General features: G+C 40.9%; 1 protein-coding gene across 2 annotated transcripts in view; it reads right to left on the reverse strand.

Annotated features, from left to right (window-relative positions):
- Positions 1-26,217, reverse strand: part of LOC141789633 (carboxyl-terminal PDZ ligand of neuronal nitric oxide synthase protein-like) — a 263,989-nt gene extending 237,772 nt beyond the window's left edge. For both annotated transcript variants that reach the window (XM_074669155.1, XM_074669154.1), the window contains exons 1-2: positions 25,741-26,217; positions 25,383-25,454 (exon numbers count right to left, since the gene is read on the reverse strand). In XM_074669155.1, coding sequence (XP_074525256.1) covers positions 25,383-25,454; positions 25,741-25,845 — 177 coding nt within the window. In that variant the 5' untranslated portion in view covers positions 25,846-26,217. The remainder of the gene's footprint in view (positions 1-25,382; positions 25,455-25,740) is intronic.
- Positions 26,218-27,224: the final 1,007 nt, after the last annotated feature.

The following is a 27,224-nucleotide window of genomic DNA, read 5'->3' on the forward strand; positions in this document are numbered from 1 at the left end:
AAACATCCAAAGGAGCTGTAACCCTGCCTTTGGCGCCTGTAACATAAACCTTAATTAAATTTAACGCTCTTTTGGGTCTTAAACTTGACGCATTTTTTTTTTACCGTTAGTACAAACAGTCCAGTTTCCTCGGTAATGACTGGTCCTGCATACAGGCCCAGATCATCTGCACCCAAATAGACATTTTAATGAGGTTTTAGTCTCCGCTTTCCTATCGCCCTTGATCTGCTCTGTGCAAACTGATGTGTTGTTCTTCCAGCAAAAATAGAAGTCTTGCGAATCTAAAGCAGAGGGCTCCGACTTGCCGGAGTTGGGATCCAGCTGGAATGCCACGGAGCAAAACTGGTGTGAGTTAACTCACCAATCTGAATTGAAACTTGACAAATCATCTGTTTTCAAATTGTTTCTTACCCTATTCTGAGGTAGTTGCCTTAAACCCAGAAGAACAGTTTTTTTAAAGAGGAGGAAAAGAAGCCAAAAATATGTTTCATTTACTCATTACAATCTATGTACGTCAACATTTGGGTTTCAAAGCAATGGACAGAATTGGTGCCGACAGATGTGAGAAATATAAATCTAATGCAGCACAAAAAGACATCAGTTATGGCATCAGTGGATGCTCAAATAAAGGATAGGCTCATCTGGAAAAAAAAAAAAAAAAAACAGGTGAGCCAGCAAAAAACTGCAGGAAAATACAAATTATTCAGCGATTATGCCCCAAAAATAGAAAAATTTGGGAGGAAAAGGAAACAGAGGAGCTTAGCTGAATGAGCAGAAAGTTTGCTGATGGTGAGGAGAGGGTAAGAAGTGGAGGGCATTCATCTCTTTACCAATTCAGAGAAAATAACAGGAAGGTAATGTGCTGAATAGAGGTGAGGGGAGGAAACTACTGTTGCCCCCGGTGACTTTGCAAAAATACAATATTTGCAAAAATTAGAACTCCTCAGTAGCCGATCTGCGTCCTCTGTTGTGTGGATACACAACAGAGCTATCCAGAAGAAAAACAACAGTCGAGTCGGGATGTCAGCAACTTTCTGCTTATTTAATGCCTGAGCAGATTAAAGTCAGGAGCACTTTTACAGACTAATGCTCAAATCGACTGTGTCCTTTATTCCAGCCTAACATGATCAGCTGCAGCGAGTTGGCTGCAGGAATAAATCAACTTAACTGCTCAAAACTGAGCTCACGACAGCATCAGACCTTAACAGCTCAAATTTACTACATCATTATGTGGATATACTGGAGGTAACAGAAGGCCGTGGGGAAACATAACAAGTAATTCCATCCAGACCTCTTGTTTTAGACCTTTACAGACTTCTGCAGGCTCTGAATCGCCGAGAGGAGAGGGTATAAAACATAAATGAGCTGGAGATATAAAACAACAGAGGTAAGACAGAACCCAAGGTTAGCGTCTCACCTCTCACCTTTAATCCTGCACCTCTATTTAATCTTTTTTACCTCCAGTGTCGAGATGAAGTCTGATGATGACAGTGATGGACGGCCTCCTGCCTTTTCACCCCCACCGGGCTAAACTAGAATCAATTTGGCGACAAGCTGTCCTCCGATCTGTAACTTAAACAATCAGTAAGATATACATCATCTTCTACAGGAAACTGATGGCTGTGGGGAGAAACCACAACTTAAGGAGGACGGCGACATCACTGCCCAACAGAGATAACAGAGCGGAATGATTTTTAAAGCAGATATCAAATCAAACCAGACCGTCACATAGTCCATCATTTAAACAGAGAGAGATGAAGAGGGGAGCATCATTTCTAATATCCATTCATACAACTCTCTGTTTCTCCCTTTTTTGTTTTTCTTTTGCACCAATAGTGGAAGGAAAAAAATTCAAATCCATTTTTCTGTCTGACACTTGATCTGCCGGACTGGCTAACATTGATGTCTTTTCAAATATGCATAAAAGTTCCTAGAGACTTCCCAGAATCACCCTGGTGATGTCTGTGTGCGAAACAAACAGTCAAGTTTTTCACCCTGACTTCACCCCTGATATTCCACACCAGCCCTCTGGTATAAATTCAGGGTGAAGTTGGGGTGAGCTCAAAACTCCCTGTGAGCGGCTGAGCAGGAAGGAATAACGTTCGTTTGGTGGAGTTGTGTCTCTGTGAGGACTATCTGTTTGCTGCTGATTAAAGCGACACCTGCGGCCAGAATCAGTAGTGTTTTTCTGAGATAAAGACACCATTTCCCATGAGCACCATCCACCCTTTGTTTCAAAGATGTGACTCTTTCCTTGATGTGCTTTTGTTTTGGAGAGCATATCTATTTTTTTTACACTACTTTTCTTTCTTCAAGACAACTTTTCCAGAATGCAAAGCAACGAGGTAATGTATTTATTCCTTGTTACGTGGTGCTATTAATTGAAGCGTTTAACCAATCAATTTTTGTGAAATCAGTTTGTGATGTAGTTAAGGGCATGGTTACAGTGGCTACGATAAAATGCAGTCAATCTTCGGGTTAAGGTCAACATTTCAGTTTCTAAAACATTCGTAATAACTCGTGTGCAAGCATATGCAAAAACGGTTATTCTTTTTTGCATTGTATCCTAATCAAAACAGCGATGCATGGACAACATTTAGATGCACAGAGAACATCATGACACAATGCGCACTGTTTCCGCTTCCTCTTCCGGTATCTATAACAACAGCTGCTTCAACAACAATTGCAGCAGCACGGCAAAAAATATAGGACTACTCAAAAGACCAAGATTCATTGCGAACATAACATGCACAGAACACAAATTAATGTTCCTTTTAATGGGGATATCCCGATAGGCGTACATGATCAAATATTAGGGTTTTTAAAAAGGTTTATTGGTGTTACCATGGCTGTGCACACCTAGAGGTATGGAAAAAATATTGATACCCCCTCCCATCTTCCACCTGTGAACTTGTCTCTGGATCAGAACTCCTCGAGGTCGACTCCACGGCAACAACCATGGCCTTGGAATCATCAGACGGCAGACACATTAGCCACCTATACATGGACCCAAATATTCCGCTTGCATTTGGTTTATTTGCTCAAACGGAAAGAATTTAACCTCTGTATACGCCTCATACAGACAGAAAAGTGCCAATCCGAATGGACATTTAATCGGTTTCACAGGGGTGGAATATTCCTTTCCCCAAACCGATTGAGGAATCATGTATCCACTCAAACGGAAAGTTGTCAGGGTGCGTTCTTTCAGCGCATGCTCAGATATGACGTGAGACGCAACTAGAGACGTTCCTCAACTTTTAAAAAAATGGCAGCGAGCCGTCAGCACTGGACTGCTGCGGAAAGTTTGTTTTTGATCCAAACTTTGAAAGAAATGAACATAATTTTAAGACTGGACGGACGACAAACTCACAATACGGAGTATTGCAACACCGTGATAAACAAACTGTCGTCCTCCAGCTTTTATAAATTTTGTGATGTTTACGTTTTTCTGTGCATGCCCCATTGACTATTCTGTTTGATTACATGTATGTAGACCAGAGATTGGAATATTCCTTTTCATGTACACTTTTGTTTTCGGAAAAGTTATTCGGAAAGATTCCATTCGGAAAGACAAAAAATTCCTCATGTAACCGTGGCTATTGTTGAGTTAGGGTGGAGATGAAGTCCACAGGCTTACACATACACACACATGAAGACACACAGCACACACATAACCTCAGACACAATGCCTTCTTTGGCTCTGTTACAGTTCAGTTGCCGAGGTTTGATGCACACATGCCCAAGTGAGGCTGCGTGCGCGCCCCTTAGTGCCTGTACGGTGACATATGTGCAGGTTCTTGAGTTTTTTGTTCATTGTTCATGTGCTTAAATATGCTGAGGTGTTTTTTTCCCTAATCTCAACTATGCCCTCATCTTAGAGAGCATAGTCTGGAATTGGCTCTTTTTTTCTCCTCCACTCTCCTCTTGTGTTCCCTTTTCTCACCTGCGCTGCACTTCGTGTAAACAGACACTTTATGATGACATATGTTACTCACAGCCTGATGCTTTGAGAAGTGTCTGCAACATGTAACATTAGTGGATCTTGGTTATGTCCTACCAGCGCTCAGCTACCAAGCAGCGCTTACTGCTAGCTTTTCAGCTTTCTTCTTCTTCTCCTTTGTGCCGAAGATGGGAGAAGTGTGTGTGGCAGTGGTTAAGAGTTTTGCATACAAGTTTTAAAACACTGCACTGACAGGTAGTCTAATCTAGCCATGCTGAATGAAATTGTTATAAAATTGTCTTTATTACAACTTAAATCAAAAATGGAAACATTTTATGCTGATATAAAAACAACATCACCATCCAAATGAGTTAAATGTGAAAAGGAGCTCTTTGTTTATCCCTGATCGACTGTGTGGCTGTAAAATGTTTACAGCAGATGGAGAAATGAGAGTACAGGAGAAGAAAGAGGGCAGCGAGGGAGGGGGAAACAGAAACAAGAGAGAGCTGGAGAGTCAGAGCCTAAAACAAGAGAGACAAAAGAGAGAGAAATAATAATGGGTTTGTGGGTTCAGGGGTTTCCGAGGAGGAGTTTATCCACACGGTGGCTGTGGCTGAAGCAGAGCTGACAGCTGCAGCCTGCAGCTCTAATGAAAGTGTCTGTGGAGGGGAAAGGGTTTCATTAAAACCATATTGGAGGGCAACATCATTTCATCCTCACAGCCCACACACACACTCACACACACACACTGAGTACACACACATTCTGGAGAGCTAACAATCTCTGTAACCTCCCTATCATCCCATTTCCTCGACTCTCTTTCATCTGAGCTGATCTTAAAGGCAGAGGGAATCATTTCAGGCGATGCCGGCGGATGAGCTTGGATGCTTTCCTCAGCCCGTCCAATATTTTTGTGCATGAAAAATATGACAGACTGAACGACGACGGTTACAGGAAGAAGAAGGGTTCAAACTCAAAAAGATACATGAAGAAATATGTCTTTAATATTACTAATGATGGTTTGTTTTCATCTGAGCTCTGCATTAGATGAGTCTGAAAAAAGAATTTACACCCCAGTTATTCTAGCCTTTATTTTAGGCTGAATTAACAGGAAAAGGACATTAATGGAAAAAGTTTAGGACACTATTACGTCCTAGATTTCCCTTGCTAAGGAGAAGTCTGGCTCAAAACTGCCTGTAACCTTTTAAAAGCTTAATGGAAGTGGGAATAAGTTTTTTGGCAAGCTTGAATTTGGCTTGGGGTAATGCAAAAAGAGCCGAGGAGGTTAACCGGATCATTGAGATTTAACAGAGGGAAAAGAGAGGGCTCGGACCAGGAGCGGGGAAACACCGAACCAAGGTTACAGCAGAGGTGTTTGGAGAGGCTGCTGGCTGCATTAACATACAGCAGAGGGAGGGAGATAAAGACAGGAGGGCCGAGTGCAGGATTGAGACGAAGCCGCACACAGGAGATAGGAGGAGGGATGGTTGCAGCGTTGAGATAACTGCGAGGCTCACAGCTGATAGATGAGGGCAGCTCCAAGGTCAGCCCGAGAGCCGTATGACTGCATAACATTATCAACACTGAGAGCTGTGTGTCTGAGAGTCTGCTTCATATCTGTGACTGAATACAAAGGTATGAATCCAGCAGAATCATGTGCTCCAGTATGATTGGAGGATGTTTGTGTAACAAAGCAGCAGAGAGGCTGTGACACTGAATGAGATATTCAAACCTCCTGAATAAGGAGCCTTGGTAGATGAACTGATCAGTGTTTTTGTAAAACAGATTATATGTACAATCCATCATCACTAAAGGTTTCAATCCTTCTGTAGCCCAGAAGAAAAATGACAATACTTCTATCAGCAGACATGTTCACTGATAACATCATTACATTATGCTTGCTGTGAAAGGGTAGATCCAGGTGACAGAGTTCAAACAACTTTAGCATAAACTGACCCCAGAGTGGTGACCGGTCAGTACTACTGGGACTAAAGCAGACGAAGCCATTGCTGGTCAAAGCCGATGCATCCTTATTAAACCACTTCAGAGCACCATTAAATACATATCTGATGAGAACATTTTGAAACATCTGAGGACTTCTGTGTTTAACAGCTGTTATAAACTAGATATCCACTGACACATTCAGCTGAAGGTCTCCAGTTTACAGGGTCACTCTTTTGACTGGGACATCGGGAGCTGAGCGAGCAGAGTGGATTTTTTTCTGGAAGGCTGCCGCCACTGTTGCCGTGTAAACAGTAAGCCGGTGTTTTCAGCGGAAACGCTGAAGTCACGGTCAGCTTTCCGCAAGTGCATACAACTGTACCATTGTTACGACAGTTGCGAACTACTATGTTGTGTTTGTGTTGCTCAATCTGATAAATCTGCTGTCTTTCTTTCAACAAAATGTGCATCTGTTGCTCCATTTCTGCACTTAACATTTATTAATACGCCAGATGGTCGTCCTAACTCTACTTCAGTGGAGATCTAGAAAAACTTCTGGACAAGACAGTTATAGCGCCATCTACAGGCCCGGCATGCTTACTACAGCGTTTTCAGTCCCTCAGCATTTCTGTGTAAACTGAGATTTTTTTCACTGAGTTTTAGTGTTTTTCAGATGAAATGTTGTTGTGTAAACAGGGCCAGAGACACATTCACACTATCAGGCTAAAAGAACACCATCGTTCAGGAGTTAGCAAAACCACCTAGGCTGGGATATTTTTGGGGGTGAATATACCCCAGAACTAAATTTAGACCCTGGTCCCGTAAAAAAAAAAACCTTTAAATGGTAAGCTAGAGTCCAAATGTTAAAGTTTACATTACTTTTCGGTGATATGATGTACAATCTGTTGTCCATCATTCTGCTTTCAGTATAGTTCATAATAAACATTTTTGAGTAAATCTACTAGGGATGGGTACCAGAGTAGGTACCCACCAAATTCTATCTGTAGTGTACCTTCTATCTGTACTGATTCACATAAAATCAATTGGTTCCATGTTGAAGTACCTGAACACATCCTTATGACTGTGAGGGAGTGAAAGAGAAGGCGATTGTCCATGCTGGACATGAACACAGCATTGCAAGTCCATATACTGAGATATAAATGTGTTAAATTGAAAATGTTTCAGATTTTATTATCAAAAAAAAATATTTTTATCACCACATAAACGCACACCCAAGTACCAAAATTTTTTACTGTTGAGAATCTATACCAATCGCCAGGGACCGGACATCAGTATTTTGTTTCAAATGTGAAAGGCATCATCCCTTAAATCTACAGAAAAAAATTTACGGAATTAAGATTTTCCATTAATGTGGAAGCTTTGCAGAGTGAAGTTTGCATGTGTACCTTGCGCATATGGAAGTTCTCTGCAGCATCCTCCCTCAGTCCAAAAACTTGCTCATCAGGTTGGTTGGTCACTCTAGATTGCCTGTATATGTGAGTGTGTGTGGATGAATGGTTGTCTGTCTTGGTATTAGCCCTGTAAAAGGCTGGTAACCTGTTCAAGTGTACCCTAGCTTGCACCCAGTGACAGCTGTATAAGCCTATAAGAACAACCTATAAGAACAATTCACATCATGTGGAAATAAAAAGAGTGGGGAGTGGACGTTCATACTCGGGCTATAACAAAAGTTCCTCTGATTCAAACTTCACTAATTATCAGCCGGAGCTCAGTTCTTCAGACAGCCGAGCCTGACCGTGAGATGACTCATGGAGCACCACGAGCCAAAACAAATAAAAGTAAACAAGTGCAGAGTGTGCACAAGTCCAATATTTATTTCAATGCAACATGTCTTCTGTTCCCTTAAGCCCTTTGTTGAAAGAGACGGCTGCCTTCATGTGTCTTCAGAAGCTCCAGCTTGAGAAAATCTGAGCGATAATGAGGCGGCACTACACAATATGTGGAAGTATTTGGAGAAGTTTTAGGGTCATTTTTAGGTCTTTATAATTGCTTTAAAAGCAGTTTTTGTCCCGTCAACTTGCTAAATGTGTTTTTATTTTCTTCCAAGATAAAACTCTTACAGTACTTCATGATCCCTACCAAGTGTTTAGACTTCATTAGCTGGGACTAGTCTTGAAAATAAAAGTAGTTAGACAAAAGTGGTGTTTTTTTCTAATTGGGAAAACCTTTCATAACTTTTTGGGGCTTTGAACTCTGCAAAAAGATTTTTCCATAATTTCATGTTATGCTCAGGCAGCTGTTTTTGTGTAATTTGGGAGGACACAATGAGACAACCACAAAAACTTGTTCACAACAGTTTCAATAAAAGTAAAACTTTCTCTAAAAACAGCAGAGAAAGCTTTTTGTATCTCTTAACTGTGTGAAGACACATGCAGGTTGCTTTCCTGATGAAAACATCACTTTGGGCAAACTAATGAGTGAATTCTCAGCATGGGGAGGAGTGAATGTCACTGAGAGCAGAGCTATGAAAACCATGCTAAGCATGCCGGCGGTATGCCGCCCAGCTCTCCTACAATGACAGAAACCACGCTGAGGGGGAGGGGAGAGGAGGGAGAGGTGCATAATGAAGAGAAAGGAGAAAGAGAAGGAGGGGGGAGTGATGAAGATAAGGAGAAGGGGAGGAGAGAGGATGAAGCGAAGGGCAATGAAGAGGAGAAGGAGGAAGGAAGGAGAATACAAAGGGGAGGAGTGAAGGGGGAAGGGGAACTAAGAGAGATAAGAATGAGGAGGGAGGGATTACGGTAAAAGGAGGGGAGCAAACAAAGTAAGGGGAGTGGATGAGGAATGGGAAGAGCTGAAGGATGAAGATGAGGTAGAGGAAGACATAAAAAGCTGAAGCTGTGACTTGTAAAAAGTTAGGACGCCTTGATATCAGCTGCTCCGCAGGGTCGACTGAGGTTTTAAAATCTTCATTCAAGACTCACCTCCTCTCCCTGGTTTTTAATCAAAGCTTGAATGGTCATCTAACATGATTTTGATTATATCTTAATTCATTTTATTCTATTTTTATTTCACTTTTTATTTGCTTTGGTCTTATGTTTTTATGTATCTTAGCATTGTATCCTGAACTTCGATTGTTTTAAACATGTTCTATAAATAAAGTTTGAGTTAAGTTAAGTTGAGGATGAGGTCAAACTTTTTTCCCTACAAGCATCAACTTCCCTACATGAAACTAAGGATGAGTCATGATTTCTGAATAATAGAAAAATTGTTTAATAATTAAAAAATAAATAGTTTATGTCATTACTATCTCATCTCAAAAAAGTACTGTTTTATCTATTTTATCAGCCAATGTAGAAATGTGATAAAGTTTCTCGACTGTTTGCTCCAACTTCCATACTAACATAAAAACACTTTTTCAACAAATTGAGAAAACTTAAAGGGCAACTCTGTTTTTTTGACACCTGAACCTTATTTATAGGCGTGTGCATGCTCATATACTCACTCAGACAAACATCGTGCAGCTCGGAGTCCTTCAGAAGTTATTTAGATCCAACAGATTTTAGCCGCACTTAGCGGGGGCCACGGCAAGGGAGCTTCAGCGCGGGACGTAATCTCTGCAAAATCGCTCATTTCGGCTATATTTTTTCATCCATCGCCAGTGTCATCACAAACACACTCCTCTTCTGTTGCCATGGGCGAACACTGTTCACAAGCGCACCACCAGTTTGCATTGAGTCATGGACGTGCTCCTGTTTATTGTTCTCGAGCCAGCTCTTCATCTCTCTCCCTCTGCATTCTTCTTTCATGGAGCTCCTCGTCCGTGTACTCAGGCTCAAACCGGTAAGGACAACCGTCAAACATTTGTTTGGGTCAGCTGACCCACCTGAAGACTGTAAACAAGCTGATTTTATAATAACACTGGAGATGGATGAAAATTATAGCCAAAATGAGCGATTTTGCAGAGATTATGTCCCGCCCTGAAGCTCCCTTGCCGTGGCCCCCGCTAAGTGCGGCTAAAATCGGTTGGATCTAAATAACTTCTGAAGGACTCCGAGCTGCACGATGTTTGTCTGAGTGAGTATATGAGCATGCACACACCTATAAATCAGGTCCAGGTGTCAAAAAAATGGAGTTGCCCTTTAACTACCACTGTGTGATTCAGATTATAGATTCAGCAGCACCAAAGAGTTCTAAAAGGAACCTCTACCTTGAAAAATAAGGAAATTGCGGTTAAGTGCAAACTTCACAAGGTAAAACTGGAATAAATACAGAAATCATTTGCATATCCAAACAATCTGATTCATCGAAGATTATTTTTTGCTTGCACTACTTAATATGTGACATCAAAAATTGCAGTTCCTTACGCGTTCACTTGAAGCTGGCGGCAGAAGCACAAGAAGCCTAATAAATATCTATTAAAAGTAGCATCCCTTTGCATTAGAAATGCACCGATCGCTGATTGCTGATCAATAGGTGTCAATTTCCTCAATTTTGGGGGACCAGTGATCAGCCTATCCTACATATGAAACTGATCTTGTATACCTCCAGGGAAGGTCTGACAGCCAGTCTTTGTTGCTTTTTGCTCTCAGACCTTAAACTCCGGACACTTTGTGGATTGTTTAAGACAAAACATAAAGTTTGTATTGTTTCACAGGTATTGTTCAATGATTTTCAATAAAATATGATTGGAACATTGAAGGTATATGCTGACAGTTATAAAAAATGAAAATCGGTATCGGCAGGTCAGGCTTTTTAAAGATCCGTGATTGGCCAGAAAATTGTGATCGGTGCACCCCTACTTTGCACACATGATTGTTAAAGATTTTAAGATTAAAGAGGAATGAGACTCTGTCAGTTGCAGCCCCAAAACCGTGGAAAGCCGAGTGTCCATCACACACGTGTGGTCTGTCAGGGAGCACTTTGTAATCCTGTTGCTGTGTTGCCAGAGGCACCAAACCTTTGGTGTAATCTCTGTCTGACTGCTTGATGTCTGTCAGCTCAGGTGCGGGCAAGATTTTGCCCAAAAAGTGGTACGGAATAACAAAACGGCAGCTTTTAATAACTGAAATAGAGCTGGGTTAGAGGGCATGCTGGGAACACAGGGAGGACAGAGTCTAATGAAAGACAGAAAATCAAAGCCAGGTGATGATGGAGGAGTTTGAAACAACATGAAATGGAAAACTAGTCCTGCTTTTGTAGTTATCTCTAAATCACTGCCATCAAAGTTGGTGAAGTTCCTTCCACAGCTGATGGATACCTATGCCACGCTGCTCTAATGTTCATCTCCTCATCACTTCTTCAGGCTCTCCCCTCTGAAATAGAGCTGCATCTTTTCTGACACACCTTCCGACATTGGTGCTGCAGGGGGGGCCACGTCAAAGTTACAAACATCTTAACATCCTGCCTCCAAAATTCCCCTGGATCAGCCCGGTCTCACCAGCTGGCTCAGGGCACAACCCTCTCCCCTCTCCCTTTAATTTATTGCTGACATTTACAGAAGTGGAGGTGGACAGTTGGCTCTACATGAGGCGATTCTTGTTGGAAATGAAACACTGCGAGGGAACCCTGCAGCCTGTGTTTGCTCCTACATTATCTTGTCAGAGAAAGAGGATGATGAGCGAGTAAAGCAGCAGGTTGTGCACAGCAGCAGTGGCAGTGGCGGCGGAGCATTGAAGGAATACAAGAGAGAAGATGGATCAGAGGAAGTGAAGATGTAATAGGAGCGCAGTTAATAGTGCTGACAACTCAGTTTAAGGCTGTTTGCCGCCTCTGTCACTGCCAGCATGGCGGATAAAGAGGGAGGTGTGTATCTTCATTATGCAGAAACTTTTAACTCCCTGGATCAGGAATTATTCCCTGAACACAGCATCAGGAGACAGACTGTAGCTCAGGCATGTCCAGTCAGGTAACTCAGGTTAATAAATAAGTCAGTAAGAGTTGTTGGTCATTATCACAAAACCAATGTCTCCCCCTGAAAAAAGTGTGCAGGATTTTTTCACCAAACCTACAACACACTTGTAAATGTAACATAAATAAAGGTACGTTTATCCACTTGTTTTGGTCATGTGACTGCATTCAAACCTCCTGGGAGGGGGTTCCCTCTGTAATCCTGGAGGTCATTGGCAAACCGTTTTCGCTGACTCCCTCTTTCTGTTGTTTTGTTTTTTTTTAACCATGTTCCAGACCATTTCTCGGACTCAGACACTACATCTCTGTTGATAAATCTTTTGTTTTTGCCAAAAAAAATGTATTTTGCTGCACATGTGGATTGCCGAGACTCATGACCTCAAAGGAGCTGTGATGAGTTTGAAAGTGATCATGAAAAAATCTCCCTCCTAGATATATACCTGATTGTAATCCACACTTTAAAATGAGATTATCAGCACCAATACTGCTGGTTAGAGCTTATTTTAAAAAGCTACTTCTTAGCTTCCAAATCAAGTCAACCAGGACCAGATTAATTTACGTCAAGGTCTCTATGACATCACCCCGTCCGCTGACGAAGTTGTGTAGTGAGAAGTGAGACCTTTGTTTTTCTCTGCTGAAAACGATTTCTGTGATTAATTTTGTAGTGATGGTGGACACAGGAGCTTGTCTGACAGAAAAAGGACAGAAGAGCAGAAGAAAGATAAAAAGAAAGGGCTTAGGTGTTTGTGCTAATGTCCATTCCAACCCACATTCAACAGTTATTCTGCAGTGGTCTGTTCAAACTTGAGAGTCTATCAGTAAAATGGAGAGTGGGGTTACATTAGCTCTGCTTGGTAGATAACTGGCAGAACATAACCAGGATTTACTGATGTTACACATTACAGACATGTCTTAGAGCACCGGGCTGCCGATAGCTTCAACTTCAACTTTCTGCTGCAACGTTTGCTTGATGTCACGTTTCAAACCATAGCTCTGCGTAACTTTACTGATTAATACCTTACCTCGCCACGCTGTATCTAGTAAAAAGTTGTCTTGAACAAAGAAAATTTGTTTTGATCCTATCTCCATTTAATTCCAAGACAAACACACGCCTTGTCAAAAGTAATTTACAACAATGTGGGAAGACTCAAAACAGATCCTCCTCATAGTATCTTCAATCAAAAACCAAACAAGTTCTGGAGGATCTGGGAACCACTGCACCCTTTTTTCTTTGTCTTGTCATTTTCATCTACTTATGTTTCTCGTATATATGTACAACATAGCGTGCTCTGTTAGTTTGGGTGTTTTGCTATGTGATTTGTCTTTTTTATTTTGCGCTAATGTTTGTTTGTTTGTGTTTACAAAATTGAAAAAGCTTAAAAGTCGTCATATCCTTACAAGGATAAAGCATTAGAGATAGAGCAAAAAGAGAAGCATTACAGATTTCTTACGTTCTGTCAAAAGAGACATTTTCAGCTGCACAGCCTCTCACACGAAAACTCTTCTGTGGTATTTATATCTGCATGATTTAATGTCCTCAATATTAAAAAGAAAAAAAACCTGCAGGATGGATCATATATATATTTCAATGCTAGGGTGGACATTAATTATGAGAAGGGAAGGATCACATTGCGTCTCTGTCTCCATTAGTTACAGCGGCCGCTGACAAAGTCCCCTCCTGTTTCTGGGAAAAGACACCGTGAATCAGCCGATGTGTTCCCCCGGCCTGTGATGAAGGGCAGGACAATGTGAGGGCTTTAACAGATAGTTCAGAGGAAAAGGACAGCTCTGGCAGAGGTGGAAAAGGGGGGCAGCTGCAATGAGGAGGATGAAATAAAAGTGTGATGAAAAAGAGAAAAAGGGTGAGATGGAAAGAGTGGAGATGAGTTATATAGAGCTCATTAGGAGAAAATGTGTTAATGCTTGATTTACAGCTCAGTGGAAAAACCAAGCAGCAGGTGTGTGCTCAGTATATTAGTTTGGTGTGCTCTGTGTGGACAATTTTAAACCAAACATCCCTTAAATCTGTTGGAAAAAGTTCAACTAGATACTCTGACTCAATTCCTCTGGGATAACAAAGTTTAGGAACATCTTTTGGAAAGCCCTGAAGGTATCAGCACACGTGTTAGCACAGACAGTAAACATGTTGTTAGAGTTGGACAGCACTGAGCCTGAAGGTAAAACTCCAAACTCTCAGGTTAATCTCCAGCAGTCAGCAATGCGATGGACCCCGGGAAATTATAAAATCAGAGGGGCAAGAACTCTAATACACACAGTCTGGACCTTTTAAGGTGAGGTGAGGAGCCCATGAGCAGATACATGGGTCAAAGCAGGGCAAGGAGGACCCCAAGGTAGACCCTGATCCATGCAGAGGGAATATTTATAGCCAGTTTAATATGAGAAGACCTCAGGATGTCCCCGAGGCAACGAACGTCACCAGGGGCAAGGAAGCCTGTCTTTGATGCTTAACTTACTAATACTCGCCTGTTATACATGGAGGTTATACAACCACAGGAACTTTCTCCTGAAACTAGGGACTTATCTCGAGTCTAAATTTAGTTCTGGATTAATGAATTTATTTCAGCAGAGTGGTCTGGTGTTTTCTCAGTAAAAACTGTTTTTACAGGCATTCTGAAATGACTCTGATCAGCAATTGCTTTGCCACTAGCGTTTGTTTCCTTTTGAGCTTCAACAAATTTATTTGCAGTGAAATAAATTACGCTCAGAACAAGCACCGGCTGTTTATCCTCCATGCTAACAGGCTGCACATAGGGATGTTGATCTGTCTTCTTCTTCTGTGGTTTAGTTTTTAGCTGATCGTCACTTGTCTTTGTCTCACTGGTCTAGTGGTGTGTTATAATTACTTTTTTCCTCCTTATAAAGCTACAGAAAGGGATAAGGGCTGCTGGAAAAAAATACATCATTTTTTTAAAATTCTTATTATTATTATGACTTTAATGTGAGTATTCTGACTTTTTTTTCTTAGAAAAAAAAAAAGAATTAAAAAAAACGCCTTTTTTTTTTTTGTCCAGTGGCCCTAAACCTCTTCTGTATACTTCACTGGCCTAAGATGTATTATCTACCTGGGTCCTTGGCTCTTAGTGGAAACCACAGTGAAAACCACAGACTGTAGATCGGCTCGAAGTGAGGTTGCCACAGCCCCCGGTGGCTGGCTGCAGTATAGGACCAAAAATTCTGGCTCTCCAGTCATTCCAGATGGGCTGCGTTCAAACTTTAGAAAAAATGAAGAAAACACATAAAAAATGTTTCTCACGCCTGATTGTTGAGGTGATTTGAAGATATTGTTTGGCTGTCTTGTATTCAAGTCCTCTTTTTTATGAAAAGTTTTGTTTTCATTAGCTAAAGAAGGTTAAAAACAAAGTTCTATGTCACGTTTGACCATGATTGACAGCTGCTGCACTTTTTTCAGGGACTGTAAAATATGCCGGGGGTAGAGTCAAGAAGCGATTAGACTCCCGAAAAAAAAAAGTTATTAGTTTTGTCACCTGGCTCCACTCAGATTCTACCAAAATCCATCAGTCTCTACTGCGCAGACTCTGGCAGCAAAACTGCTGCCAATGCCTGCGCCTGTGATGGGGGTATTTTGGCTTTGAAACCTTACAATGGTAAATGGTGGAGCAACGCTGTCCACTCTATATACAGTCTATGGTGGAAACAGACAAACAACAGGCCTTATGAACCACATGGGTCCCGGAAATATATATTTTCACTTTTTTTCTCTTGATATTTGATTTTGCTACTCAAGCTTCAGTTGCTTTTCAGTTTCACTGGCTCACTCAGCTTCTCTCCAGCAGTTTCGGTTAAATAAACATCTTTCTTGTCAAAAACTAAGTCATTTAACATTTAACAGTGAGCCTCAAATGCTCAAAGCAGCAGATTCAGAGGGTTTGAGTGAGTGACATAAACTCAACCAAGCTGTTCACACCAGCAGCTCACCAACCCATTAACTATCTACTGAACAATAAAGCTAGTTAAGCATTAGCTACTTCCTAAAACACACTCAGCTTATGTGGGATTTAAAGCCTGCTTCCTTCACTTCCAGCGGGGCAGCATGGGAGAAAGTGTCAACTAGAGAGATAACAGCGGCGTTGAGTAAGTGCTGTAAAACACATTTACATTATCTACACAAATAGCCATCGTGCTCAATTGATCCACCAACCCAATTCAATCCTGTGCCAGGCAGAAAATGAAAAGCTGATGAAGTAGAGGAGACAAGAAAGAAATGGTAACAAAGCATACTGGGGTCATTATACGCTCACTTTTTGAACTTTCAACTGTGACCTGGAGTAATACACAAAGCACTCTGAACAATATCTCAAGGCAGAGAGAGAAAAAGGGGTTTGAAGGATAAAAAACGTTGCTTTTAAGAAAGATACTCAAAGATATTCAAACATAAGAGATAGATAAAGACTCTGGCAAAACTTTTTAAAACAGCAAACAGGAGAATAAACATAAAATATTCAACAGGAGGAAATTCTAAGAGCATCGCCCCTTGAAGACAAACCCTCCCACCACTGTTTTCTGAATTCATGCATCAAAATGGTTTTATTCACTGAGAAATGCATCTTCTTATTATTCACTGGTGCCAAACACATGGGGCCTGGAAGGTGCAATCTGGATATCATCCATGACGAAAAATGGGGTTTCAGCTCTTCCATTTAGAACCACAGAAAGACTGCCCTTCCTATTTCCAATTTTCAAGGTAAGATGTCTGAATTCAGCAGAAAAAATGACTCACGAGTCTAAAAAAGGACAGTGAATGCATCACACCTGTTATCAAAGGGAGACAGAAGCAGTAACCTCCATTATGGAGAAAAACTGTTCCGTAGTTTTTCCCCAAATTTTTTTCAGTGAAGTCATGCATGGCAGAAAATAATGTGAGATACAGCAGCTGAGGTGACCTTTTCTCCACTTTTGTCTGTTTCTCCAACAACAGTTCTTTGCTTACACTTTCTGTCACAGTCCACGCAGGCTGCACTCCAAGCTGTTGGAGGTGATTTATATGGGAAAAGTGTACACTGTGGTTATCTGAACATTCTATCAGGGGCTTTTACAAAGGATCACAAAAGCCTTGATGAAACTATAAGGCTCTGTATTTCACTTTCTTAATCAATTAATCAGTCAGGCATGAAAAAAGTCAGATAATGGAGAAATACTTGTTTGGTGTCTAAAAATAGGAACAAAAGGCATCATAGGAGCTGAATATGAATGGGGTTGTTTTCATTTCTGTTTGTTCAATTACAGGTGAAATGCTATACAAGGGTGGAGCCTTGACTGTGTGGCAGTATTAGACAAGCTGAATGTTTGCTACGTAAAATAAATTGAGTGATCATTGAGAAAAGCACAGAAAACGTGGAGTTTCATTCATAAAGGAGAAGCACGTCAATTCTTGCCAGGTGTAGCGTCTCAGTGGTTTACAGCATCTTCAAAAATGTTTAATTTGCCTAACATGGTGTTTTCTACATGACTGGATTTTTAGTTATCATTTCTGATGTTTCTTTTATGGAGTCTCCGCCTCTCCTCCTAGGAGTTTGGGAGGCTCACTCCTGTCCTGGCTCCACCTGCACCCTCACACCTGCAACTCATCACAGCAATTACCACCAGCACTTAAGCTGTGCTCAGAGAGTTCAGTGCCAGAGTTTTCCCACATCTCCTGTGGTACAACAGCTGGTTCTCTAGAGTTTACTTGAGTACACTTATAAGTTCTGCGCTCTCTAGTTTTGTTTACCTTCTCCTTGTTGATGCTGCCTTCTTCTATCCAGTGCCTCCAATGCAACCGTCACTTCTCTGCCACACTGCCACGCTCTTCAGCTGCCACATCAAGCCTCACACTCTCTACACACTCTGTTTATTAGCTTTTGTTGCATAGAAACGACATCCTGCCCAGATTAAATAAAAAACGAATAAAATAATATGATACGAAGTAATCACTGTAATAACAGGAGTAGAAGCAGTGTAAATTACAAACTAAATTAAAATATAATTTTTAAAAAGTACAACTGAATATATAAATAATTGAAAATCAATAGCATTGATTAAGAAAAAATGAGAAAATAAATAATAATAATGAAAATCAATAGCATTGATTAAGAAAAAATGAGAAAATAAATAATAATAATGAAAATCAATAGCATTGATTAAGAAAAAATGAGAAAATAAATAATAATAATGAAAATCAAAATAAAAAAGGGGATAAAATAGTAATAAAAAAAAAACAAAATTAAGGTCATTGGTCAGTTTGCTGCCCTCAACATCACTTTTAAATTTGTCATCATAGGTAACCACTTAATCAAGGATCTCAGAGAAGTCCTTGAGAACTCCTTTAGATACTTAAAGAAAGGGTCACACATCCTATGAAATTCCCTCAGGGAGCCTCTTACTAAGTGTCTTACCCTCTCCAGCCTCACAACTTCTTCCCTCCTAAAACAAATTCACTTTCACTGATTCATCAGTCTCCAGTATCTACTTTTGGGCCTGAGCTAAACAACTGGTTACAAACACAAACACCAACACCTAGCTTAAAGACATTCAGCCTGCTGTCATGGAGAAACCAGAAAATCCAGCATTCACATGTGAGAAACTGAAGCCATATAAATTTGACTGTCTTTATTTTCTATGTTTCTGTGACCAGCAGTCAAATGATGCAGATAACTCAAATATACAATGACAGACAGCCAATATATAATCCTGATGTCATGCTGTCGTTTTCTTTTCTTTTTTTTGGCATTAGATAAGATAGATAGATTTCTTTCCTGTCAACTCCAGTAAGTAAAATACAAAAAATACAAAGTAAGAATCGGGAAAAATGGACATCAGCTGACGGATTTATCTATTTCCATCCAAAACCATCTATTTTTACAGAAAAATATTATCAGCAAACAAATAAATAAATCATTGTCAGCTCAAAACTAATAAATCTGTCATCTCCCCCTAAAATTTTAGCTGGAAGTGAGCAGATTGATTAATGCAGCTCCAAAATGCTTGTACATTTTTATTTTAAAAGCCATGAAAATCTTTTTAAAGTTTCATGAAGAGAGAAAAAGTGAACCAGATAGTGGTTTCAGTGAAATAAGATCCACTTATTCAGAGCAGTTTTAGGCACAAAGACTCCGCTGGCTGTAAAGAGGCTGCCATCCAGGGACTGAAAGTGTTCTGAGTGAAGGGCACCTTCAGGAAAGTGCCATCCACTAACAGAGAACAAAGCGGGGAGATACAGAGTGCCAGCGCAGAAAAAAAATGCAAAGTGTTGAATTGATAAAGTTTTTGAGATTCAGATTCCTCCACCTCCAGGTTTATACTGTAATTACTTTAACCTGGATGTGTGTGAGAGTGAGTGTGTGTGTTGGTGTCTGTGAGAGGCAGATGACAGGTGCAGACAGGAGCAGCCTGAGAGCCACACGCGTGTGTTTCACTCCGACCTGACATGACATGACAGCACTCGTCCTCAGAGAGAGATCCAGCCTCGTCTGTTCCTCTGATGTGTCGAACACGACGAGCCGCTGCACCGCTGTCGCCGCGGTGAGCGGGGAGCAAAAACAGGCATGTACAGAGAGCGGCAGCCAAGTTTGCTAAGCCGTTAATAAACTAGGACTGGCTGGGTTCCCGCTTCGTTTTGGCCTCATAAACACTGGCTGTGAATACATTTTGCTTGGGTCTTCAGAAACAGTTTAAAACAAATGAAGCCACTTTTTCAGAAAGGGAAATTAGTTAAAAACGTTAGCATTGGATTCATTTTTGTCAATGGGGTCAAACCACAACAGAACTGATTCATTATTTTAAACAAAAACCCAATCAAGCAGAGTTCTTACTAATGTCCTCGCTGTGGAAGAATAACAAAAAAAGGCTGCAGAGTAGGGCTGTGTGCAGGCAAAGTTCATTCATCATGAACTAAAAAAAGGCACAGAGCATACAGCAGCCAAAGATAAAAGAGAAGAGGCCTTTCTTTCTTCATGCAAGATATCCCCACAAAGGGGAAAATGTGGGTGGATTAACTGGACGGAGGTTGAGCCTCAGCAGCTTATTGGTGTCAGTCAAACTGAGACAGGTTAACCCTTTCAGTCGCTAGTTAAACGGAGATCATTGGAGTCGATAGCTGAGACAACCCCAGTCCTCTTACTGATGTTCCAGCAGAGGTTGTGTTTCGACTCAAACTGACCTCCAGCTAAAGAAAAAACTGGCAAAGACGTGGAGTGAATCCTGGTTGCTGACTACAAAGCACCAACCTAATAGTCCGAACAACCATGTTTCTTATTATGTGTAATTTTGTATAACTCATTGCCTTCATATGGTCTGAGACCTCATGCTGTATAATGTTCCCACCATGTTTCATTAAAATTCTGAATTATAGCCTTTTTTCCATTCTTGAAATCCAGATCTAATTACACCAAACTGCTGAAACGCTAAGACAATAACAAGACACTGAATAGTATACTGAAACCCAGGTTAATGAAGTTCTGATGTGGTTTCTTATCCTCACTTAATTAGCACTGAAAAAGATGCTAATTCGCTGTCAGTGAACACATAAAGGTCCAGGTCCACACAATCCAGCCGGCAGCCTGAGGGATGGACAAAGCCTCTCTATCCCCCGTCCACCAGCTCCTCCGCTGTGCCCTCTCAGTCCCCCCAGACGTCTTCTCAGACATGTCTAATCTTCTCATCCCATGCTGCGTCTCAATCTTCCTACAGTCAGTTAACCCAGCACAGGCCGATTAATGAGAAATTAATCTCTTTAATTCACTCTAAAGGTCTCCTCTCCTTTTAAACAGATAAGCTGCAGACCGTCTGCGGCCAGAAGGTGATGATTATAATACAAGTAAATTGAAAGGGCCTCTATATTATACAGCATATCCATGTGAGAGTGAAACCAAGTAAGGTAATGTGTCTTTTTAGTGTAAGTCAGAGGGTTTACATTATTTAGATGCTTAATATTCAATTCTGATGGATTACAACTTGATAATGACGTAACGCTAGGGTCTAACTGATAACACACATCAGATTGAAGCATGAGATATAAATGTGAGTCCCCCAAGGAGGCTACTATGATTTTTTTTACCATGGAAGTGTCTTGCATTAGCTGCATACATAAATCTGTTTGAAATCAATAAAAAAAAACAAGACGACTGCTTAACTGGACGATTCTGCTCTCCCTGTCAGGATTCTAACTTGCAAAACCACCTGTTCATGATACACAGGTCCCTACTTATAAGTCACAGTACAACAATAAAGAGACACAGAACTAGAGCTGAAATGACCCCATCAATACATAAGCATGTTTTAGAGCCTGACCTACAATCCCTAAGCCTATATTATGAATGGATGTAATGTTTGTGATGTCACCCATCTGTTTCTGATGCAGAGTTTTGAAGCCCATTGTCAACAGATGATGTAATGGGGATGCTAAACTCATCCCAGCAATAACTCATAAATTCAAAAATAATGAAATATTTTAAAAAACATCCCTGTACAGAGTTTCTTTAACAAGGTTACAAACATGTTTAATTTTTTTTATAAAGATCAGCTTTATTGTCATGATGTGTAGGTGGTCTCCTGTCGAACTGTATCCACCCTCCTGCAAAATCTTGACCTTTTATAGCACTTCAACATGAGCTTCATACATTTAGACCAGAGGTTGCTACTTGAGTCTGACAGCAATTTGCTTTAATTATTCAATTGTTGTGAGTGATATTGGAGAATATTTAAAAGGTGAAGTTGACTGTCCACTAAATTAAAAAAGAACAGAGCCAAAACTTCTCTTTGCTGGCTGACCTAATGTCAGAAACAGGTATTGCAGTTCACCAACTTATGGAAAGTAGACATAAAAATGTGATAAAATATAACTTTTTGTATTAAAAAAATCAGGAAATCTGTCAGTAATTTAATTTATGCATCATTTTCAAAACTACACAGCTGTGAAAAAGTGAGCCACATTTTATAGTCTGACATCTTTTACTTTGTATTAATTGCATCATTAAATAATCACCAAAGAAGCTATTTAAAACAGATCATTAATTTTAAACCTTAACTCAAGTTCTGACCCAAAAAGAGACACAAAGTTTGATGTGAACTTTTGTAAAAAAAAAACTGTTTTTAAGAAATAAACTTTCTCCTAGCAGGAGAGTTTCATGGAGTGTAGATTGAATCATTTTTCCACCGGAGGTTAAGTTTTACTGCGCTTCAAAGATTGATAAATCATTCAACAAAAACATTCACAGCCAACGTTGTGTGAGTGTGTGAGTGAGTGTCCATGAGTGTGTATATGGCAACAAACTGTTTACAGCTCCTGCAGAGCTGCACGTATCTCTCCACTGTATTCGACTACTTCCTGCTTGCCATGTCATTACTTTATCAGCTACTTGCTAACAGGTGACGAATGCGCGCACTGAACAATGACACCATACATCAAGGTTGCCTGGAAACCTGCATAGCTGCGCCTGAGTGTGCAGAAAGTGAGGCTGATAGAAATCTCTGAAGAGAGAGACGGCGCTGTGGGGAGCATCATTTTACAAAACTTGCTTTCAAGAACTCTGCAAGGAGTCAAAAGTTGCAAGAAAGCGTAAAAAGCAAGAAACTAGAGGAGTCTGCGTGAGCTCCAGTGTCCATGAAGGACTGAGTAAGTGGTGGAAATAGAGTTTTTGATGCAGCCTAAAGCAGAGTCTGGGTTGATTCCTTTTGAAGTGGTGAAGTCAGAAGTGTCAAGTTTTCCTGTCAACAAAGCCAAACAATGTCTGTGTTTTCATCAATGTGCTTTGTCCACAGACATAACCTCTGTACTTTCTAAAGCCTGCATGAAACAAGAATTGTCCAAAAGAGGTGGGAACATGGTTCAGTGTTACAATGACATGACTTCATATGCAGGACAATACATCAACATATCAACCGTGTTTCTGCTCCTGTTTGTTTACTCCACAAGTTCTATGAAGTTTCACTGAGCATTCAAAAGTTTTTTTTCTCCTTCATCCAAATGAAATTCAAGATACTGAACTGTCCTTGCTTTGCAAACCTTTGAGTAACCACCAAATCACTCTCTGAGGGACATTTCCAACTGGGCAGATTGTGAGACACACACATGCTAAGTGTGTGAAGGGTATATGTATTTTTAAATGCTGAGTTTCAGGGAATTTGTTTGCAGGGTGTTCACTATGTATGATAACACCCAAAATACAATAAAAGAGCTATTAAATGCATTGCATCGACTACTGCAACTCCCTCCTAGCAGGCCTCCCTGTGTGTACACTTAAACCTCTGCAGATGATCCAGAATGCAGCAGCACATCTGGTCTTTTACCAGCCCAAAACAACATGTCACCCCCAAGTTAATCTCTCTTCATTGGCTTACAAAACATTGACGAGAACGGCGCCTTCCTACCTGGAGTCCCTCATCCAGGTCTACACTCCTTCTTGCCCACAACAATCTGCTTGTGAAGGACACTTGGTGCTCCCAGCCCAGCCCGGCTCTAAATCCCTAGCCAGACCCTTCTCCTCTGTTCTTCCCAAATGGTGGAATGAATTACCTAACTCTATACAATTCACAGAGTCCCTTTCTACTTTAAGCGATGTCTGAAGACTCATCTGTTCAGGGAACACGAGAGCGCTTAAGCTGACCCTTCTCGTCTTTGTCCTCAGGGGTAGAATGAGTCAGAAGATCTCAGACCCAGCTCTTTGTGGATATTCAGCACAGATCATTGAATGTTGTCGAAGGCTGATCTGTATTTTTGAAGCAATGAATTGTGGTTAGTTATAGTCACATTATTCTACATGGGGAAAAAAATAATTCTTCTTGCACTTAATGGCAGCACCTGCAGCCAAATAACTTGCAGCACTTTGTCTCCGTCACCAAGGTTTTCCCTCTTGTCTAAATTCTTGCTTGTGTTGTATGTCGCTTTGGACAAAAGCGTCAGCTAAATGAAACTGTAGAACTGCTTTTGGCTTAAAGCTGCTTCAAGAAACTACAAACAAATCTCTAATCAGATATCATCTTCAGTTTATCTAAGAGTGCACATTCAGACCTATCCCATTAATTTTCTTGGACTTTTTCATGTTTTTATTGCATCATTTGGTTCCTTTTCTCCCTCACACTTCAAACCCTCATTGTATCACACTGGACTGAACTTTGGGTTGTTATAATATCAACATTCTGTCTGGATTAGACTGGATTTCTCACCTCCCAAGTAAAACAACTGTCTCCAGAGCTTTATACCAGCATCCCCATGCTTTCCAGTGTGACCTCCCTTCCATGTTGGATACCTGCGGTTTCCCTCCATTGTGCTGTTAAACCAGTGTCAAACCATTTTCACACTGCAAGGAGCCAAACCAAAGTCTGTTTTCCTGCCAACAACAACAGCTGCCATGGCAGCACACTGGGAGGTCCACTTTATAGGAGTGGGTCACTTCTTTGAAAAGAGCAAGAAGAACATTTTGCACCTTATGCTCAACTCTGTGTGTGTGAGGGAGAGACTGTGTGTGTCCACATGTGGGAGAGTGGGTGGGTGCCCTGCTGGGTTGAGGAACATCACAGAACATCACATTTCAGCACACAGATACCAACTGGAACACAGTGAACAAGCTAAAAATTGAGAGTTAAATGAAATGTCAGGTGAAGTTGCTCTCATATACCTTTGATTTAATGAGGTATAAAGTTAAAACAAGTGAGCGCGTTTGTTTCCTGTGAATATGAGTGTGTGTGGTTCAGAAGGAATCATCCATAAATCCAAGCACACCTACCACTTCATCTCTACAATCCCCAAATACCTCTTCACCACCGGCACAACCTGTATTATGTTGTTAAGCCAGCTGCTGCCAAACTGGCAGACACACTGATTAAGATTAAGTCGACTTTCTGGAGCTGAAAAAGCTGTAAATCTAAGTTTTACTCAGCGGAAAGAAGGGGAGAGAGAAAGACAGAGGGGAGGGAAGGAGGGAGGGAGGAGGGGATCACACTCCAGTGCACTGCTTCAAAGGAAACTTCAAAACAGTGATGGAGCACATGGGAGACAGAAACCTCCAGCCACGCAGGAAAAGTCTGAGACACACTTCAAGTGTGTGGAGCGTCTCCACATTTTGATTTTAAAGTGACTCCAAAAGTCTCATTGGCTTTTTTAGAGAGTCTAAATGATGACACAGTATGCAGTTTGTGTATTTAATTATCCATTTCACACTAGTTATGCCTCATTTTGATGCTTTGCCGAGCCCCACTAAAAGCAAGGTACAGAGAAATTCAAGTTATGTGCAATTATGAGTCATTGATTTGTTCATTTCTCATAATTAAGAAGAAATAACAGGGCAATTTTCCTGAAATAAGACTAAACTTCTACAATTAGGGTGCTTTTTTTCATTCATTAGAATACAAACAAAACTACCTCTGAAAAGTTTCACTTTGCCTTATCCATCAACACAGCTTCCAAACACAGACCACTTCCAAACCCAGACCACTTCCAAACCTTGGCAACAGTTGCTATTAAGTCAGTAAAAGGTGTGCCGAATTAAGCCGAAACACTCAGTTGATGCTGTGAAACCTCAAGATGTGCTCCATCTTTGACGCTCAGAAGCTGAGAGTGACATTGTGCAAAAATAGTAAAAATATGAAGGGAGTTTGGTCTGGCTTTTCCACTCACCCGTATTCTTCGCATTGCAGCCACTATCTCCACTCGGCTGCTCGGCCGCGTCACGTCCAGACTGCCGATGTACTGCGACAGGTAGAAAAATAATCAGATGGATAGTTTTCATACATTTTTATCAACTTAAACTACTCAGGTGTACATTTATGATACAAATGAAGTGAGTGTAAAACAAAATACCAGTCCAAAAAAGTTTACTAAATGATTGTAATTATCTCACTGAATGTAAAACCATCATGAGGCAGTGCAGTGTGGAATACTGTGCATGTTTTACAGGAGTTGTTTGCACACTTCAGATTTTTTCAAGTCATAAACAACAAGCCAATTACGTGTTAAAGTGGCATGTGGTGGTTACCTTTGCCTCGAAGTTGATCCCATGCTGAAACGCTTCCTCGTTGTGCAAAGGGATCCTCAAATCATGCCCATCATCAACGAGGTTGTACTTGGTTTTTGCAGGCATTTTCAAAGTATTTCCTCCTACTCCACGCTACCAGAGGAAAATACAGAGGGCAAAATGACCAGGTCGGTTTGAAAGAGAGTAATCCAGAAAAAAAAGAGCTATTCCAAATCCGGTTAGTGCGTGCTCTCCATCGCAGCGAACCGTCCCAGCATTGCAACCCGGCTACACCGCCCTCAACAGCGGCCAAGTGGCGATAACTACTCCCGAAGTGCTCCGGTGGATTGCCGCCCTCCTGATACTCACCGACACAATTTCAAAAACACGCACGGGATACAAGAAACAGCGACATGCGCGCGGACAGATGTGTTTTCCCGACTTTTCCTGTGGTGGGCGTGGAAGTTGGCCGGTCTGGTTCTGCCTCCTACCCCGGAGTCTCCCTTCGCAGTTAAGGGGGGTGTGATTGGAGGAGTCCGGGGATCCCACCTGTTTCCATTGGAACATAGGCGCACAGTGGCTGTGAGGAGGAGGGGCCCAAAGTCTGGTACCTGCCCCTTCTAGTCCTTCCTACTCCCACGTACACACAAAGTGAAAATACACTACACACACACTCGTGGGAATAACCTTAGTGTGACACTTGCAAACTAAGGTGTGGTGCAGACAGTGTACTTTAGTCGGTAAACATTGTCTTTGTTATTATCACAATACGAACATGTTTTATTTGTTGTGGACAGCGATTGAACATCATCCAGGGACAAAACTGGCTAATTTTCAGCTCTAATACCTTAATTGATGCAGTGGGATTAAATATTTTCTACACTTAGAGTCCCAAAACAATCTTTGAAACTTTGCAAGTGCAGAGAAGAAAGTACTCTGAGACTTTTGTCTGCGACTTCAGTTCACTGTCCCTTTAAAATAAAACAAGAACAATTTCCTCAGATTTTTTTTTCAACTGTGTGACAGATTTTCATCCACATCCTAAAAATCAAATTTAATCCAATCTGTTGTGTTGAAAAGAAAAACATGACTTTGTAGGTGAAATAGAAGCAGAGTCCTCTCTGCCTCTGAGTGAAATATAAAGGGAAAGGCTACCAACTAGTGGCCATATCTGCCAGGATCCTTAGTCCTAAATGACGCAAACATAGGAATAAGGTTTAGTATGAACTATCCTTTTTGTGTATCTATTTTTAGCACATGAATAATTTGAAATACTCTGATAAAAGTTTGCACAGTTTTGATGTGAAATTCCATCTGTTGTTAAAAATAAATAAATAAATAAATAAATAAATAGATGAATAAATGGTAAATTAAATCAGACTTCTAACTTTTTTTTGTTTCAAACTTCATCCCTGGGATACCAACAAACATCTGACACAACCTTTGAACTGTTCAGTATACTAATTTTTCTTTCTTCCACGTGCTTAGATTTAATTAATTTTCAT

This window comes from Halichoeres trimaculatus, unplaced genomic scaffold (genome assembly GCF_033239565.1).
Source record: "Halichoeres trimaculatus isolate MK-OKI-2021-1 unplaced genomic scaffold, fHalTri1.1 fHalTri1_scaffold_4, whole genome shotgun sequence".
In the NCBI taxonomy this organism is placed as follows: domain Eukaryota; kingdom Metazoa; phylum Chordata; class Actinopteri; order Labriformes; family Labridae; genus Halichoeres; species Halichoeres trimaculatus.